Source organism: Triturus cristatus, chromosome 12 (genome assembly GCF_964204655.1).
Source record: "Triturus cristatus chromosome 12, aTriCri1.1, whole genome shotgun sequence".
NCBI lineage: Eukaryota > Metazoa > Chordata > Amphibia > Caudata > Salamandridae > Triturus > Triturus cristatus.
In genome coordinates, this window is record NC_140595.1 from 473,125,426 (window position 1) to 473,144,344 (window position 18,919).

General features: G+C 45.3%; 1 protein-coding gene across 1 annotated transcript in view; it reads right to left on the bottom strand.

Annotated features, from left to right (window-relative positions):
* Positions 1–18,919, bottom strand: part of CEP89 (centrosomal protein 89) — a 1,352,699-nt gene that overhangs the window by 771,892 nt on the left and 561,888 nt on the right. The window contains exon 11 of the mRNA XM_085638793.1: positions 5,312–5,395. Coding sequence (XP_085494919.1) covers positions 5,312–5,395 — 84 coding nt within the window. The remainder of the gene's footprint in view (positions 1–5,311; positions 5,396–18,919) is intronic.

Consider the following 18,919-nt stretch of genomic DNA (forward strand, 5'->3'; position numbering starts at 1 on the left):
AAATCACATTTATGAACTTAAGGGTGAAGCTCCCTGACAAAACACATGCTTTTACCCAATGTGTCAATCCTTTTTGATTCTCAATTTGGAGGACTGCTCAAGTAGGAATTTGCAGTGACTTTGCTAGTGGAATCCTGTACAATAAGGCTCTCAGGTGTAGGGTGTTTGGTTTGGAAGTGGGGGGGACCACCGGGTGAAGGTCAGTGTCAGCAGGCTTTTGGCTGACTGACTGGCAGGCAAAAAACAGGGCTTGGACCATGTAGCCAAAAAAGCATTAGTGAGGGCATAATTGGCCCTTGTTTGAGAATTTCTGTCAGAGGCTTGGTTTTTGTCTCAATGGTGGACAACTACAGAGCTAAAACCTCAGCTACCATCCGGATCATCACTGCAAAAGAGACACTTTCGTCCAAGGAGGCCAATGTAGAGAGTCAAGCTCCATTCCAGTGGAGGGGGTCTAGCACACTGGCATTTTGGAAGTCCAAGTAAAGTGCATCATCAGTAGAGTGAGGGGGAAGTAGCCCATTCCATTCTGCTTCATCATCTATGTACTGAAGGGCCCTCTTTGTTCATATAAAAAGTCAGAAACAGATCCAAAGAGAGATTGGAGCCTCTGCTGGTAGCTGCTTTTTGGTATAGGCCTCAGGATTTAATCAGGCGCTAAAACAACAGGTTGTGTTTTTTTGATCTAGAAGCATGACATTTGTTTGGGGTCCTACATGGGCATGCCATCAGTAGAGTCGTTATTGAGGCACATTGAACCACAGTGGATCTAGGAACTGGAGTGGGGCCAAGTAATGGGTCCTAAGAGAACAGAAGGCATCAGGAGAGTAACTGCCAGCAGTAATCTGACTGGAGGTGCCTGGGGCTTAAAGCCATGCCAGAGATGGTCAGAATATCACCCAACAATAGCAAAAAGGCCTCCTTCAAGGTTGCTATCTACTGGTGGCATGTGGCGAAGGAAACTTGGGGTTCACTGGGAGCAGTTGAGGATAGGTTCTGGGACAGAAGACATTGAAAGGCCGCAATAGTCTTCTTGACAAGCCCATACCTTTCTTTTGAGCTACAGTGGTCTAATGGTGATGTAGTGCCACTTGGTCTTTCTGTGTTTGTGCTTGGACTTTGACTTACCTGAAGATTTTGAGTAGGAAGTGGATCATTTGTGTGAACAGCCACAGGACCAAAACTGAGCCTGCAACCTGGAGCAGGTGCAAGCCTGTGCTTCAGCCAAAATATCTTCTTGTGTTCAGTGAGGCATAACTAAGCCTTATGGTACCAAATCACCATGAGGTGAATGAAGATACACTTCTCACACAAAGCAGCCCAGGCACCAAAGACAGCTCATGTGGGTCTGTGACAGATATCTACTTGCTGCAAACTAAGCATGACATGAAGCCTGTCAGTTTTGGATGGGACATAGTTTCCAGGCGAGGTATGGAGCCAACATTCAACAGCACAGTGCCACCTGCCAGTGAGCAGAAGAACTGCTGTAGATATACTAAATATGAGGACTCTTTGGTTAGAAGGATACATCAAGAAACTGTTTTTACTACATTTTTCACATCCCTTTGCCAACCACTGGTCAGCAAGAATCAAACCTTTTTTTTAAAAACTAAACATATCTTCACATTTGCCCTCAAAAGAAGGAAAGAAAAAAAGCCTACAGAACAGCCCTACCTCGTAGTGTCCCATTCTCTCCTCACATTGAGTGATCTGCATACCCACAAATCAATAATGTGCTGTTGGAAACCACCAGAGTGTCTACCAAAGAACATGAGATTTCTCAGTTGAAACACCTTCAAAAATATAGAAGGTTAGGTAGCCGAGTATCATTGACAGTATCATGTGCCTGAATTGTATTGAAAGTTGGAGCAAGATGATACTGCGAGTCGGAGACATTGTTGGATCAGGCACATACCTCCTGTTATTGACCAAGATTGGATTACTTCAATGACTACCCTGTGTATTGAGCCCTCATTTCTATTTCAGAGAGCGAAATATAAACTATTGGAAAATTCTAAAAAAATTACTACAAGACTAACCACTTGGTTAGTCTCTGACAACACCTAGACATATGCAAATTTTGCTATGAATTGGAGAAGATTTACTGAACTGGTATGGTTAGTTTCTTGTGAATTGAGAGCCTTGATGGAGCTCCAAGAGGGAAAAGAAACATGTAGACTGGGCAGACAACGATTTTACCAATGATGCACTCTCCCAAAAAGTGCTTTTATCTATGACACACAAAGAGAGTGCGGCGTGATTCTTTTACACAAGAATTACAAAATTAAAAAAATATATGGTGTTGCAATTCTTTCATTTACTGCAGTGTGTTTTGTGTAGTACAATATATATTACTGTGCTTATGCCTAATAAAAGCGGGGTATTTAGGTGGCTAGACCTTGGATGGTTAAGCACCTGGCATTTACTAATACCAATTGCTGCATGTGTAATGTGATTTTGCCACTGCCAACTTTTCTGTTTTGGTTTATAACTTCTGAAAAATCAGTTCACAGATACTCCAAGACCAGTAACCAGTTTATTACAGAGGCAATTGAGGGTAGGTTTTTCTATGGCAAGGAGTGCCCATTTGAGGTGCAGATAATCTTGTGTTCAGTGGCCCTTATTTCTTCCACTGTGAAGCCATTGCCTGTTTAGCAAAACACAGTTTCAAAGACCTCTGTTTACCTCATCATAATGGCAAAGGAGCACAAGAAGGCTTGGAAAAGGGCGCAGCAGCACTCTTTCAGGAAACTGGGGCAATATAATTGAGAACATCGAGTCAGTCGCAGCAAGCACTGAAGTCCAGTAGGAGTGAAGCTTCAGGCAGTGCCAAGCCAAATAAACTAAAGCCCCATAATTTCTCCACCACCTGTCAGATGTTTCTTTTCTTCGGTTTGGGGAGTTTAACATGAAAAATCTCTTTTAAATATAGCCTTCTTTCCCTCTACATACCTAACTGATTTATGCACATGTAAATAAATCTTTTCTAGATACTTTCCCATGAGAGCTCTCACTAGGTCCATTTCTCATCTTCTCTGCCCTTGAGGACACCCTCGGATCCATGTTGCTGCAGGTGAGAAAAGACTGATTAAAAAAAATTAACACTAGACCTAGATTTGCTACTCTTCTGAACCCGTCTTGTCAGTCAGCAAGGAGCAGGGCAATAGAATAAGCCAGCTGTTAGGGAACAGTGGGACAATTATTAATGATGAGCCTGCTAAGTTTCAGTTTTCATTATTTGTACCCTGATCTTCGTAGGTCCAGGAATTGGTTCTCTCATTATGGTTGACGGCTTCTTGAACGAGATGCATCTCCTGGAGCTAGATTATGTTTTAAGTGCAGCCTTGGGCAAGTTCGTTTTGCAGGTTGATGCTACTGGGGCTTTCGGGTGTTAAAGATCTATGCTCTGAGGGACACCTTCTCTAACAACTACAAAGAATGTATTGACTTGTTAGATCCCACATTATTGTGGTGAATAAGGAGGGCTTGGTACTTGGTCACCTCCCCACAATTGTGGGGAAGCAAACAGAATTCTTCTGCTCAAAGTGGATAAACCTTGTGACAATTGTGACTGCTGGAAGCCACTATCCATACTTAGCTCCCACAATAGTATTTTTGTCAGTGTGATTTCGACAACACAACTCCCACATATCTCTGGGTTGGTCTTTTGTGATAATTCTGACTTTGTTACAGCTGCACTGTTGAAATGCTGAAAATGCTTTTCATTCCCTAGAGTGGAGCTATTCATGGACAGTCAATAGGAAGTTGTTTTTGGGATGCCAATGATACTGATGATGCAGTGTCATGCGCCCTCCGTGCAGGTATTCTTACTAATGCTATTCTATTCCCATTGACTGGGCTGGGGCAGCAATCGAGAGAGTGTGTTAGCAGCTAAACTGAAGAAGTGCCACAAGGGCATGTGTGAGATCCTAGGTGGTCAACCACTTTATCTACAGATGAGCTGAGATGCTTTAGGTTATGAAAGACCCTGATGTCAATGTCCCTTGACCATCACAGATGTTGCAGCATTTCTCTATATCTCTGGGTGGGAGGTGAACTGGAGTAAATCTAAGCTATTCCATTGGCCCAGAACTTTGCCACTTATTAGGAAGATTTACCTCTGTTGATGGCCCTCCTGGTCATCCGCTCTGCATTGGATATGGGCTGATTGCTTCCTTGTGCTAGCCACTTCTATGGGGGCCTTGGCGTGAATGGAATGCACTGGATGTTTTGTACAAACATTATTTGTAAGGGTTTTTTTGTATCATTCCAACAATTGCATTAAGTGGTCTTATTAGTGCATTATGCTATTTCTTTGTTTGTAAGTCACAGCCCTCAAATGTGGACAGAATGTTTTACAACTCAGCCAAATTCACTAAGCACCTTCTTGAAATACTCCTGTAGGCATCATTGAAAATGCTTTAACCCGACATCTACCATCTGCTGGGCCCAGAGACTGACTGGAGATAGACTGCTTCCTGGGTAACCATCCTAGATCTTTTTCTCTCAGAGCTGGGGGTATGGAACTCCATGGGTATTGATTCAACATTTGATAAATATTTTCTGTAAGGATGGATAGGCCTTGTGGACCATTGCTTGGTGAAACTGATGGATGGAGAGAAGGCTCCTTTTATTAAAATAGTTTGTTCATATACACAAGACATGTACTGTTATAGGATGAGGGCTGCTTCCATTAAATGTTGCCCTGACTTCCCAAGTCTCCCAACCAAATTTATAGTACTGCAGTATATAACTAAGGGTGTCGACTGTAAGCTATGGTTTTACTATTTTATATAAAGGCGTAAGAGAGTCAGCAAGTTGCTAACGATAAGACAAGAAGACTTTGGAAGCTGCATCTGAGTCAGGATATCTCCAATGAGATTTGAGCCAGTGCTAAGCATTACAAGTAATAAATCCAAGGATACCAGACTCAGGGTGACACTATACACATACAATCTCAAACTATGCAACACACTTACCAGATAGGATGAAAAAAAATCACTATTTTTTTCAGAATCCTTCTGTAAATGTGGATTTGCCTTAGCTTATTTGTTGCAACTTGCTTGGCACTGTACTCTGGTGCTCTCCTTTAGGGTCACAGTGGCTGAACTACTGTTAATGGGAATTTATATCCAGATGGAAGCCTCACTGATTTCCTTTTTGCTGGAGTATGTTGGCACAGCACACATATACTAACCCCATTGATCACCCACCACCAACTTTCACATTGTTGGATGTCCAGTTGTAATAGTATTTGGGATGTATATTGCAAATTATAAATTGCATTCATAAGCAGAAGTTGGGATTTTACCTCATGAGCATCGATTATGGAATCCTTTTCTCTCACCATGTCCTCATAAGCCAGCATTAGTGGAGATAAATATTTCATGTCCAACTGGAGAAGAAACGCAGTTTTAATTATTTCACGAAATAGAGATTTTCAATACAGAAAAAAATCAGCAGCGGGTTTAAAAAAACAGAGCATTATCTAACAGACATATGCACTGATGAAAATATTATAAAATTCAAGAAGCCCTTCAAAAAACACTTCTACAATGTCCATCACATATAACATGCTAGTCTAAAGGAAACCATTTTTACTTTTTTCATCTTTCAAATAGCTGTTAACCCTACTTCATGACCCCCGATGGCACCTTCCCTAAAAGCTAGGAAGTGATCTCCGAGATGCACCTGCACAGTGTACAATAAATAAACAGGTAAGAACATTTAAGTGACACCATAAACTTGGATGGCAGGTATTATACACATATAGATTACATACATTGCTGTGTGTATGACACAACTGGTTCCTCATCGTCTTTATTATAAATAAAAACGTTGTAAATGTCCCAGTGGGCCATTACTCAGTGCACAAAGTCATTTTCCTACGGTTGTACAGGCATTATTTCCTGATACTGAGTTCCTGAGATCATCAAATGGATTAAAATAGTGCAGCTAGGCTTAGTCAAAGAACTGGCCCCTCAAAAAATGAAGTAGCATCAACAACAACCATGAATAGTTGAATAGTCCAATTGCCACATGACTATCGTCCTATCTCTAGCTTACCATTCCCAGCTAAAATAGTGGAAACATTTATTAATACACACCTGACACAATTCATTCAGGAAAATCAACTGCTAGATCCTTCCAATTCGGCTTTAGGGCCGAACATAGTACAGAGACGGCCTTAATAAAGACCACTGATGAACTAAGAACTATCTTGGATAAAGGAGGCTCTGCAGCACTTATTCTTCATGACTTGCCGGTGGCTTTCAACACAATTAATCATGTCACTCAAAAAACTGGGTATTGCTGACAAAGCTCTTGCCCTACTTCAATCGTTCCTAACGGACAGAAGTCAGTCTGTCATGTTGGAGGAATCCTCATCTGAGTCCCTCTCTCTTCCGTGCGGGGTCCCTCAGGGATCTTCCCTTAGGCTCCTGCTCTTCAATGTTTATGTAACAGAACTGGCTTCCCTGATTAGATCCTTTGGGTCCCCCCCCACATCATATGCGGACGATACGCAAATCGTGGTGTCGGCCTCTAACAATATGAAAGTCACCATCTCTCAGTTTCACAACTGTATGAGAGCCGTCAGTGACTGGATGGGTATGCACTGCCTCAAACAAAACTCTGAGAAATCGGAGGTGATACTCTTCGGTAATAATCCACAGTTTTGGAGCCCAGCATGCTGGCCAACAGAGTTAGGGACTCTCCCCATCCCAGTCCAAAAAGCAATAAATGTAGGTAATAATAATACACATTTGTAAAGCACAAACAATCACCCGTAAGGGTCTCTAGCCGCTGGGGGCCGTCGGGAAGATTAAGCAAGCTATTGCCCAGAGTCACATGGTTCTGGGCTAATCTGCCGCCGGCGATCGAACCGTGATCCCCAGACTCTGGAGTCAGACGCCCTGGCCGCGGCGCCACACCTCCTATAGATGACGAACTGAACTTTAATAAGCATATTAGCTCAGTTGTCTCTTCCAGTTCCAATACTTTGAGAATTATCAGGAAGATCCTTCCTTTCATTCCTCCCACTTCCAGAAAAACAGTCATCTCCTTATTAATATTCACGAAACTGGACTACTGTAATGGACTTTTTGTTAAGCTCTAAAAACAATATGCGAAAAAAACTCCAAAGCGTGCAGAATGCGGCTGCTAAGCTTATTCTTGATCTTCCCAAGTTCCATACAGGTTCAGCCTCCATTAAGGGACTCCACTGGCTTTCAGTGGGTCACCGCATTAAAATCAAGGCGCTATGCCTTACCTATAAGGCCATGCATGATCTAGGTCCTGGTTACCTCAAACAGTCCCTCTCCTGGTACATACCCAGCAGAGACCTACGATCTTAAAACTCCCAGAAGGTCTACCGCCCCAGTTTTAAGAGACTCGAGTTGGGGGGGGGGGGGGGGGGGGGGGGGGGGGGGGGGACGACGAAACAGTTGTTTCTCCTCTGAAGCTCCGCCTCTCTGGAACAGTCTGTCTATAAATATCAAAGCAGCTACCACATTACTGAGTTTTAGGAAACTAATAAAAACGTTGCTTTTTAACCTCTAGTCCTCATCTGCTCTGGCCTATACTGCTATTACCAATCAGCGTCAAGACACCCATGGGTATTCGAGCGCTTTAGAAATATTTTAGCATAACATAACATAAAGCTTGGTCCAAAACTAAGGGTGCAGAAACCCATTCAGAACTTCCATTGCTTTCAAGTTTCAGAGTGTTAATGAACTGCTACAGCCTCTTAGACCCTACTAAATGAACACTAACATTAAATGATCAACAGATTTTTCTAATATTCTAATAATCATAAGCTTATCAACTTACTGACGCTGCCAAGGGTGAAACTGTTACTGGTAACGAGTTGTACCTGGATGAAGCAATCTAACACCTGCATTCTGAACATTCTCATAACTGGAATTGTCATTTCATAAATAAATGTACACTATACACATTGGTTTTTTCTCACATCAGATCTTCAAGGATTAAAGCTCAATGTCCAATAAAAGGGTAAACTCAGAGAGCTCAGCTGCAATCATTATCCATGGTCCACACTAAACGGCAGGCTGAGTGAGTTCAATTCCATCCCAATACAATGCATTATCCATCTGATAAAACAATTTACACAATGCTTTGCCAATTACAAGAGGTTCTTGCAGAGAATGCTAGACCGAACAAGCTCAGCATCCACATTTCATAGCAAGCCAACAATTGGTCATCACAATAATAACATAACATAATCACCCACAATTGTGTAGTAGGGAGTTTTTGAAATCCAAAGGGCACAACCAAAATTCAAAAAACTATACAGCAGGTCTATGTTTTTTAAATTCATTTGTGCACTCTTCCAAGGGATCTCTCATAGATGTCTTTTATAACCAAGTTAATTTGTCTCAATGAGAGGCTTGAGTGACACAAAACAACTAGTACCATTTTGAAAATATTTCAACCGAAGCATGCCTAGGTAAGCACAACACCTCATCCTAAGCAGCTAGACACCTCCTGTCATATAATAATGAAAAAGGAGTGTTCTGAGTGTGTGAGGGCAGAACTAAATCCTCAGTATGCTTTCACAGATTTTAAGCAAATCTTTTGATGGTGTGACTAGACTTCTTCTTTGGATTAAGTGAACTAATCTTGGTGCAGCGTGTGGTCTTGTGGTTCCATTTCTGACATATGGGCCTTCATAACTACTTCAGAAAATGCCAGTCATCATTCTGGAGGGGTGTACACTAAACAGTCTTTTACTGAGTGACGACAATGCTACATATCTGTTTTAACCCTTTTCATCTTGTTCATTTTCCGGTAACAGTAGTGTATTATGAGATAGCATAAATATTTTTGGTCACCGAATTGCTGGACTCTAACAGCAAAATGGAACATTAGAATGTTGAGCACTCCATTGCAGACAATGCAGTGCTCCGGGCTGTTACCGGCTGGTAGAAGCTCGCAGAACGACAGTCTAATGTTTTTTTTCATTCACAGCTGCTGCTGTGAACAAAGACCTCTCGGAGCACCAGGGGATTTAAATCCCCTCAGGCTCCCTGAGGGCTTTGTTGTATTTGTTAGAACATTATGCTCTCTAGTGGCAGAATGTTCTAATAGCCTTATAGCCCTCGTAGCTGGTCTATACCGACCATTAAAGTCCCTCCCTTGTTAAAGGCCCTCGCCTTCAGCTCGGGCCTTTTTTGGCTGGAGCGGGCCTTTAATGGCCGGTACAGCCCGCTACGGTGGGCTATAAGGCTATATTCGAACATTGAAATGTTGAGCACTTCATTGCAGACAATGGAGTGCTCTGTTTTTCCACGGGCTGGTAGAAGCCAGCAAAAAAAACATTCTAGCGTTGTTTTTCATTCCCAGCTGCTGCTGTGAACAAAGGCCTCTCGGGGCCTGAGGGGACTTAAATCATCTCTGGCTCCGAGAGGTCTTTGTTTTTACCAATTAGAACATTCTGCCCTCTAGGGTGGAGTGTTCTAATAGCCTTAGAGCCCTCCTAGCGGGCTCTACCAGCCATTAAAGGCCTGCTCCCTTGTTTAATGCTGGAGCTGGACTTTATTGGCCCGTAGAGCCCGCTAGGTCGGGCTCTAATGCTATACCAGGTACATTAGCCTCTTTCTGCTTTAATGATTTGTTACGTGTCAACCATGGGAAAAGTCAGATCATGACGATTGGTAGAGAATCATTTGGGGTTTCTGGATGTTAGATGCAAAGTGCTTAAATAAGGTAACCTCATACTGTTACCTGGGCATCCCATTAGATAAAAAACGATCTTAGAATATGATAATGGAAAGAAAGTAAAATTATTTCATCGGGGAATATTCAGATGTTTTACTGAGGTTTTAAATAAACTATGCCGGATTTAAGATGAGGGCCATGGGAAGACCTCTGTTTGTTTCAAGAGTTCACATAGATTTCTTGCTCTTCTGTGTCCCTTACTTCAGAGCTACCAGGCAGGCAATTAGCAATCCTGGCAACTGGGCTGCAAAAATTAGGCCGACAAGGCACAGCAGACTACGGATTCCACTGGACTTTAAATGAAGTCAGGAAAATGACTGGTCCAGTCATGGTATCAGGACAGCCCAGAAGAGGCTTAGGCTAATAAGAGCAGCTCCGTCTGGATATATTTGTTCCAATATCTATACAAATGTTTGTGGGCCTCAGCTTGGCAATACATAGTGAAAGGCTCCAACTCTATTGCTTAAATTATAAAACCTTAAATTTCTCAATAATGCAACTTCTACCTGAGACGAGTGACCAGACAGGGCTGCCTGCTCTCCCCATTGTTGTTTGCTCTGGTGTTGGAGCCCCTCACGGGGTGGATACGGAGAGACCCTGTAATAAAAGGACTGAAGTGGACGGAGGGGTGGGAAGACCCTATCTCTCTGTATGCGGACAACATTCAACTCTACATGACACAACCGGGACGGTCCATCAACTGCCTCCTTGACATCTGCGACTCCTATGGTAAAGTCTCTGGCTACTCCATGAACTGGGCCAAATCGGTGCTGTACATTCTGAAAGGCCCTCCACCAAGATTGCCCCGGGGCGCCGCGATACAGATCGCAAAGGACGGTTTCAAATATCTCGGTATACATATCACGCCCAACCCAGAACACTTCATCGAACGCAACTTACTCCCGCCCCTGTGGAGGCTCAGGAGCGATGTCAAAAGCTGGCAAGCATTGTTTAAAATGATGGCTCTCCCTCGTTTTTTGTACGCACTGCAAAACACGCCCATAACAGTTCCACCCTCCTATTTTAAGTCCATTGAGGCGGAGGTGGGCCACCTCCTGTGGAAAGGTAAGCTTCACCGTATACCTCTGTGTAAACTCATGCGCAGCTGGTACGATGGCGGCATTGCTCTACCCAATGTTCGGTTATATTACTAGGCCTCCCAACTCATTGTGGTTAACCAATGGCTACATGCCCCACAGGACGAACTGGCCTTATGCATGGACAGGCACATTCTAGGCACGGATGGAATTCTTTGCGCACTATATGACAAATCACAGAAAACTAGATTGGTCGGCCTTACGGCACACACCGTGCAGGTATGGTTCACGGCGCAACGTGCGTTGGGATGGGAAGGGGTGATCACTCAGTATACGCCGTTGTGGGACTCCCCCAGGTTTGGCAGGCTGCGTATGAGTAAAGGTTTTACAAAATGGGATCTCATAGGCATTTCCAGGGTCGGAGACCTGTGGAAAAAGGGCAAGGTGGTCTCCTTTGCGCAGCTACAAGCCACATATCAGATGGCAGAGACGGAACGCTATCGCTTTATGCAAATTAAACACGCGCTAACGAAGGCCATACCTCTAGGAACTGATCTCCCAGAGTCCTCCCCACTTGAGGATAGGCTTCTGACTGACCCCTTAACCAAAAAGGCTATATCAGTAACGTATCGTAAGTTGGTCAACAATCAGAAAGATCCCACAACTACGCTAAAGATGAAAAGGGGGGCAGAAGTGGGCGACATGGACGAACAGGACTGGCAGGAGGCACTCGCGTCCCCCTGGGAGGTGGCAACCCCATCCAGACTAAAACTTGTGCAACTTAAAATACTGCACAGAACATACTACACGCGAACCACATTACACAAAATAGGAAGGGCGGATACGCCATTCTGCCTGCGGGGCTGCGGTCTTCAGGGTACCTTCCACCACACTATATGGGACTGTACCCGCATCACCCAATATTGGAGGGCAATTCTGGCCACGATCACCCAGGTATGTGGAGTCGATGTCCCCCCTGAGTCACGGAGATGCTTCCTCAACGTGTGGGAACCCATGGATCTTAACCACACAGAACAAAACTGGGCGACCCTTGGTTTCACCTTTGCAAAGAGAAATATTGCACTACACTTGGGGGCACCCACGATCCCCTCCCACCAGCAGTGGTGTCGCGATCTCGACAGTGCCATGGTCGCGGAAAGGGCGGTCTTTATTAATAGGGGATGTCCCCGAAAATGGTTGCGTGTATGGGGAAAATGGAACACGTTTCGGGGCAACATATGCGCCCCACCACCTGAGGACTCAGATCCGGACTTGAGCGAACGAATGTATTAATCAACAATGGTGACCATTTATACTCGATGTGTTTTAAATTCAATAAAAATGTTTAAAAAACAAACTAAATTAATGCAACTTCAGTACATACTATCTACATTTGCTATACTGTCTTCTCAAGATTATACGAAAGTTGTTTTTAGGCAGGGAAAATCTCTCAGATCATTTCTGTAAGGGAGGTAGTGTCTACATGGGAGCAATACCTTCGAAGTTCATTGTTCCTCCTTTTACTTGGTGCCCGTCTTACTTGTTTTTGGTGCCATTGCTGTTGTCACATCGCCACGAAGTGCAGGGGTCTGGACTGGACCGGGACCACAAATCCCAGCACCCCTAGCAGCTCGCTGCCGTGTCCGATGGCATTTCGCTCCTGGAGGCGCTTCAAAATCAGCTGAGGGCTTCTGCCCGGGCCAAGGGCGGGCCCGTCTGCACATGTCAGAGCCCGTAAGAGGCCAGGCCGGGCACCCCGTCTTGGCTGTGTTATCTGGGGGGCCGGACCATCCAGGATTACAACTGACGTTGCAGCCCAGAAGCCTAGAGTGCAAAAAGTTCAGTTCAAGCTCAAAACTGCATCTATCAGCTCTTCCCAGCATCAGACACTCAAGCCTCCAGTGGTTCAAGGTAAGCCTCTTGGGGCATTACGTTACACCTTTTAGTAAGCCTCTTTCCCGCAAGTTACCTGCTATTATTGTTATTTGTCAACAATAACTTGGGCTTTAGGGAAGAAGGAACTGATTAAAGACGGAGGCTCGAACCTACAGGAAATCTTGCACTTACGCCCTCAAACGGCTCAGGGTGGGTAAATACAGGTAAGCGCAAAATGGCGGGTGTCCACGCTGCGCCAATAACCAGCGCAATGGACTGTCTTTTACAAAGAGCAGCGAGGGCTCTTGTAAAAGAAATTGAACTTGTGTCCCACTGACTTTCCCAGTCCCCGGTGAAAAATCTTCTATCCTGTGCCTCTAATATTGGGCTTCAGGTCTCTGAGGAGGGAATTGAGTCAATAGTCACCTCTCCACATCTTACTACCTTCGATAAGCAGCTTGATTGTGATGAGCCAACTGTGGGGCTTACATTAAGGAGTAGGTCACTAGCTCAAACCAAAGCCCCCCGTGTAGTTGTCCAGGAGGGGCAGTCTTGTGGCAGGGTTGGATCTGGGGCAAAGCGCAAATATACACCACCACCGGGGTTAAGGCAAAACGTTCTAAAGTGGACACACCAATGTCAAACATCCAGAGTGCAGACCCCGTGTCAAAAGACGACCAGGCGGTCATGCTTGAGGCTGGTCTGAGCACCCTTCTTGATCGCTTGGACCTAAAGTTGGAACCAATTAAGCAAAGGTTGTCTTTCATAGAGAGAGATCCTTTAAATCTGTCTCAATTTCTTAAAACATCGATTCCTACTCCCCGCTCCAGTGATGTAGCTGATGCATCTGCCGGCTCGGCTCTTATTACTTCAATATGCGCCTTACTTCTGCCTCTAGTAAGGCGCATATTGTCCAAACCTCCCAGCACCATCTCCCTACCTGGCCCATCTACAAGCATCGGACAACACCTACCTTCTACATGTGGTTTGCAGGCGAGGTCATGCCATGTGGTGTCATCTAGATCAGAGGCCAATCATCGTAGGGAGTCAGCTCCTCATGTGAGGGGGTAGAAGGGGACGCCCCAATCGTTGCCGCTGTTAACCCGGACAGAGTGCCCCAGGGTCCAAACTCCATCCACCTACCTCCGGAAGCAACAACATATGTAGTGGTTGTAGGTAACGTGCCAGTCCTTAAGCCGGACACCACTGAGATTTTTACCAATTAAAGAACAAGGTCCTTTACTGGCTTAACAACAACACACCCCTGGGCCATAGAGTGGAAAGGGACATCATCATAGTTAGGAGGGTGGCCTGGATAGGAGGCTCGAACAAGAGTAGGGATGGTGATTGTATAATCATTAATTTCAACAGACCACATCTGGCAGAAAGGACTCTCCATGCAGCTAACCATTGTAATAGAACAGGCCCTTCTTCCTCTATAAGAGCTCTGCCCTTGGGTTACTTTTACCCACCCACACCTATGGTATTGCATCCGAGGAAACTAGTGACCCCGAACCCCTCTGGATGGCCTCAACAACCACCTCCGGTCCCTCTATTCAACTCATTTGAGCCTTTGGGACAACTTGACTATTGTGATTGACTGGGTGGACCGGTTCCAATGAAATCCACGGTGCCTTTACAAACGGACTCAAAGGATCAGCTGGCTCAGGCGAACCATTGCAGCCATACGCTGGATAATAACTTTTCCAACATCATTTCATGGAACATAGCCAGCTTGGCAAGCAAATTCATGGATGGGGTGGTTGGCTTTCATCAAACAATATGACATTATCTGTTTCCAAGACACATGTACCATTGATAATACCTACTTTTTGGAGGGCTTTAAACTCTTTAGCATGCCTGCAATTCCCTCAAGGGCGGGACGTCCAAAAAGGGGTCTCGCAGTTTATGTGTCACTTAGCCTACAAAGTGGTATTATGGTATTGAACACGGATAATCCGTGTCTTCAGGCGTTAACTTTCTGCTCAGGGTCACACAGTCTACTGCTTTTGAACTTTTATAATACCACTTCTCTTCTCCCTAAGGTGTGTAATTTCACTCGCTTATGTTCATTTTTAACTAACTGTATGGCCCTGCCACGCAAGTCTGGTGATATAGTCCTGGTAGGGGACTTTAATATGCATATATGTTGGGACTTAAGGTAGGAGGGCCTAGGGATTAGTGAGGATTCCTCTTGTAGACGGTGTGCATTTTGAACATTGCAGGCAGGGGAAGAAATTAAACACATCGGTTTGTGATTTGGATTTGCAACTAACTATTGGGAAATTGACCTCCTCTAGGCGATATCTTATTCCAACTTTTAAGGGGCTGGGCCGGGAACCCTCCATTATTGATTTTATTTTAATCTCCAACCCCCTTTATTACCTGAAGCCAGAGTTTTCAATAACAGCCAGTAGCTACAGCGATACTAATCCCCTGTGTATTAAAGGTATATGGCCCATTTTTTATTTAAAAAGACAGACCACAGGAGGAGGGGTTCTACGGGCAACAGACAGAGGGAGACGACTTAGATGGGGGCAGATTTTCCCAGACATTCTGTGCACGTCTCTACTGGAGATGTGCCAGAGAGAACTTCAGATCTGTCAGAACGCAGAGGTAGAGTCAGACGAGTCTATCATCCATGCCTTCGACTCAATATCCGGCTCTGTCGCTAAATTATTGGCTGTCCCATCTCAGGGAGTTCAGAGGGAAAGGGTATCTAGATGGTTTAACCCAGAATGTTCGCTTGCTGCCAGGAGGCTGAAATTAGCTCTGCACTCCTCCCCGAGGGAATGCCGCACTAGTTAAAATCCGAAGAAAGCAGTACAAACTAGTTCTTAGTAAACGCAGGGTGGCTCTGAAGAAAGAAGCCTGGGGCAACCTTATGGAAGCAACAACTTATAAGTGCAGTGCAAAGTCTGGAGCATTATTAATAGCCTCAATTTAGGAGAAGAAGCCGCTAATGTTTTAGAAGCACATATTACTGAAAACGAATGTGTCAGTCATTTTGAGGATATGTTCAAGGGAGACTCGGCCCTGCCGCCTTTCCTTAATCCTGGTGGTATACAAAAAAAACTAGTCATTATGGAAGAAGAGGTAAGGCGAAGTATCACTTGACTGACACGTAATAGGGTCCCGGGGCCCTGATGGACCCCACCTGATCTTTATTTGTCAGATGTTGCACTTTGGGCACCAGTGCTTACTTCAGTAATTAATGCAGTTGTAGGTTTGGCACCCCGTCTTCATGGGCGACTTCTGTCATTGTGCCAGTTTTTAAAAAGGGGGATAGGGACAGCACTGTCTGGTATAGACCCATCTCCCTGTTAGACTCGGTGGTAAAATTGGTTGGTAGGATATTGTTGGATAGGTTATCGACCTGGGCTACTGACAATACCATTCTGTCAGGTGCCTAATATGGGTTCCGCCCTGGCCGTTCTACGATTGTACAATCTTTGAACCTATTCTTAATAACCAGAAAATATACAGTTGCCAGCATGGGTACCATTTTCCTGGCTTTCATGGATCTGTCTTACTCATTTGATTGCGTAAATAGGGGTAAATTATGGCAGATCCTTTTAGCCTTAGGGGTAGACTGGGAGATAGTTTCCTTTCTCGATGACCTCCACCGGGACACCAAGGGGGTCGTGCGATATTCCACAATTTTTAATTTTGACGTTAGATTGGGTAAAATACCCGTGGGGGCTCTTTTTGAGCTCTACAGGGCAAAGCGTCTGTCAAAAGTACTTTACGGCAGCAAAACTTGGGGATATGCTGAAGTAAAGGATGTCCAAATAGCGGAAAACAAATGTATGAGACAGTTCCTTAGGGTAGCCCCTCTTTTATTGCCCATGAAGAGTTAGGAATGCCCTAAATTACAGATCAGATAGCCTTACGCCAGATGGCACTTTGGTTAAAAATATGGGTTAAGGTGGGGGACTCGCTAAATAAGGCAATTCTTAAAGATTGCATGGCCCTGGATCATGTATTAAGTATACCATGGCTGAAATATATTAAAATGAGTCTAATGAACCTGGGAAGAGGAGACTTTTTTTCTAGTCCTGAGGGAATATGAAAGGCAGATATACCCCTCCTTAAGACGGTCTTCAGTACGCGTCAGACCATGTTAAGGGAGGAGAGGGAGCTCATGAAGCCAAGTGTCTGCCGCTTTGTCATATTAAGGTCCACAGAGAAGGCTGAGCCGTATATACTTGATTTTGTGAACTCTTACGATAGATTCCTTCTGACCAGGTTTCGGTTTGATCTGTTTTTTTACTTCTTACTTACCCAAGGGGCTCAAATAGAGGGCAATCCTTTCTGCACTGCGGCTGCGTTTGGAATATCTCTGCAGAAAATGTTACATTTTACCATGTTTTGTCCATTTTACGACACCCCTAGAAAATCATATTTAATTCCCACCCTGAAGAACAAGTTACTTACCTTCGGTAATGATGTATCTGTAAGAAACATTAGTTAGTTAGATTCCTCACCTTAGAATATCCCCAGGCGTCAGACTGGATCCGGAAGATTTTTCGTCAGCAATACCCCTTGCACGTCGCTAGGCGTCGTCTGCGGCTCCGCGTCCGTCGTCGGCATCGTGCGCTGGAATGACGTCGTCGGAGTACTTAGACGCCGCCCTCGCGCGCTGACGTCAGTTCTTGTACATAGCTTTCTGCGCCAGGAACGCAGAGCTATGCAAGAGACCGACACTGGTTCCAAAAAATCTAGGGCCCTGAAAGGGATAGCCTTAACCCTAGATGTCAGTTCGCAGTACGGGGAGGGTGGATGGGTCGGTGAGGAATCTAACTAACTAATGTTTCTTACAGATACATCGTTACCGAAGGTAAGTAACTTGTTCATTTGAAAGAAACACGTTAGTTAGATTCCTCACCTTAGAATAGATACCCAAGCAATACCAACCCCGGTGGTGGGTCTGCGAACCAAGATCACACCAGAAAGTCCTGGAGGAGAGAACGGCCAAAGAAGCCATCCCTCCGGACTTGGCTGTCTAGGCAATAATGCCTGGCAAAAGTGTGCAGCGAAGCCCATGTCGCCGCCTGACAGATGTCCTGCAAAGGGACTCCCCGTCCCAAAGCAGTAGTAGCCGCCGTGGCCCGAGTAGAATGGGCTCGCAGCCCAACAGGATGGTCCTTTTTTGCCAAGGAATAACAGATTTTTATACACAAAACGACCCACCGGGAGATGGTCCGTTTGTGCACAGCTTTTCCCTTCTTTGCACCCACGTAGCCAACGAAAAGCTGGTCGTCCACTCGGAACTGTTTTGTGCGGTCCAAATAAAAGGAGAGCGCACGTTTTGGGTCCAGACGGTGGAGCCGCTCTTCCTCTTTGGAAGGATGCGAAGGCGGAAAGAAGGTGGGCAAGGTGACAGATTGCCCAAGATGAAAGGGGGTCACCACTTTCGGTAGAAAGGAAGGACGAGGCCAAAGGACAACCTTGTCCGGATGAACAGATAGAAAAGGAGGCTTTGAAGATAAAGCCTGGAGCTCACTCACCCGTCTAGCCGAGGTGATGGCTACCAGGACAGCAGTCTTAAGAGTTAGAAGACGAAGAGGACAATTGTGAAGAGGCTCAAAGGGAGCGCACATCAGGAATGTTAAGACAAGATTCAAGTCCCACTGAGGCATTACGAAAGGGACAGGAGGGAACGTGTGAGTAATGCCTTTAAGAAAGCGTGACACTACAGGGGACTTGAAAAGAGAGGGCTGATCAGGAAGCCGTAAGAAGGCAGAGAGGGCAGAAAGATAACCTTTCAAGGTGCCCAGGGCAGAGCCCTGCCGGGCCAAAGAAAGAAGAAACAGTAGAACCTCAGAAAGAGGGGCGGAAAGGGGATCCACAGCCTTTGCTGTGCAGCATGCCACAAATTTGTTCCACCGGCAGGCGTATACCGTCTTTGTGGAGAGACGCCTGGCTGCCAGAATGACATCACAGACTTCAGGAGGCAAGTCAAATGGCATCAACTGCCGCCGCTCAATCTCCACGCATGGAGGTGGAGGCTGGACAGGTTCGGGTGAAGACCGTCCCCTGCTGCTGCGACAGAAGATCCTCCCGAAGGGGCAGACGTATCGGAGGATCGGTCAACATACTGAGTAGCTTGGGATACCAGTACCTTCGTGCCCAATCCGGAGCCACCAAGATGACTTGGGCCCGGTCGGGCCTGATCTTCTTCAGCACTCTGGGCAGAAGTGGTATAGGCGGAAAGGCGTACAACAGACCGCAACTCCACTCGCGACGAAAAGCGTCGCCGAGCGAGT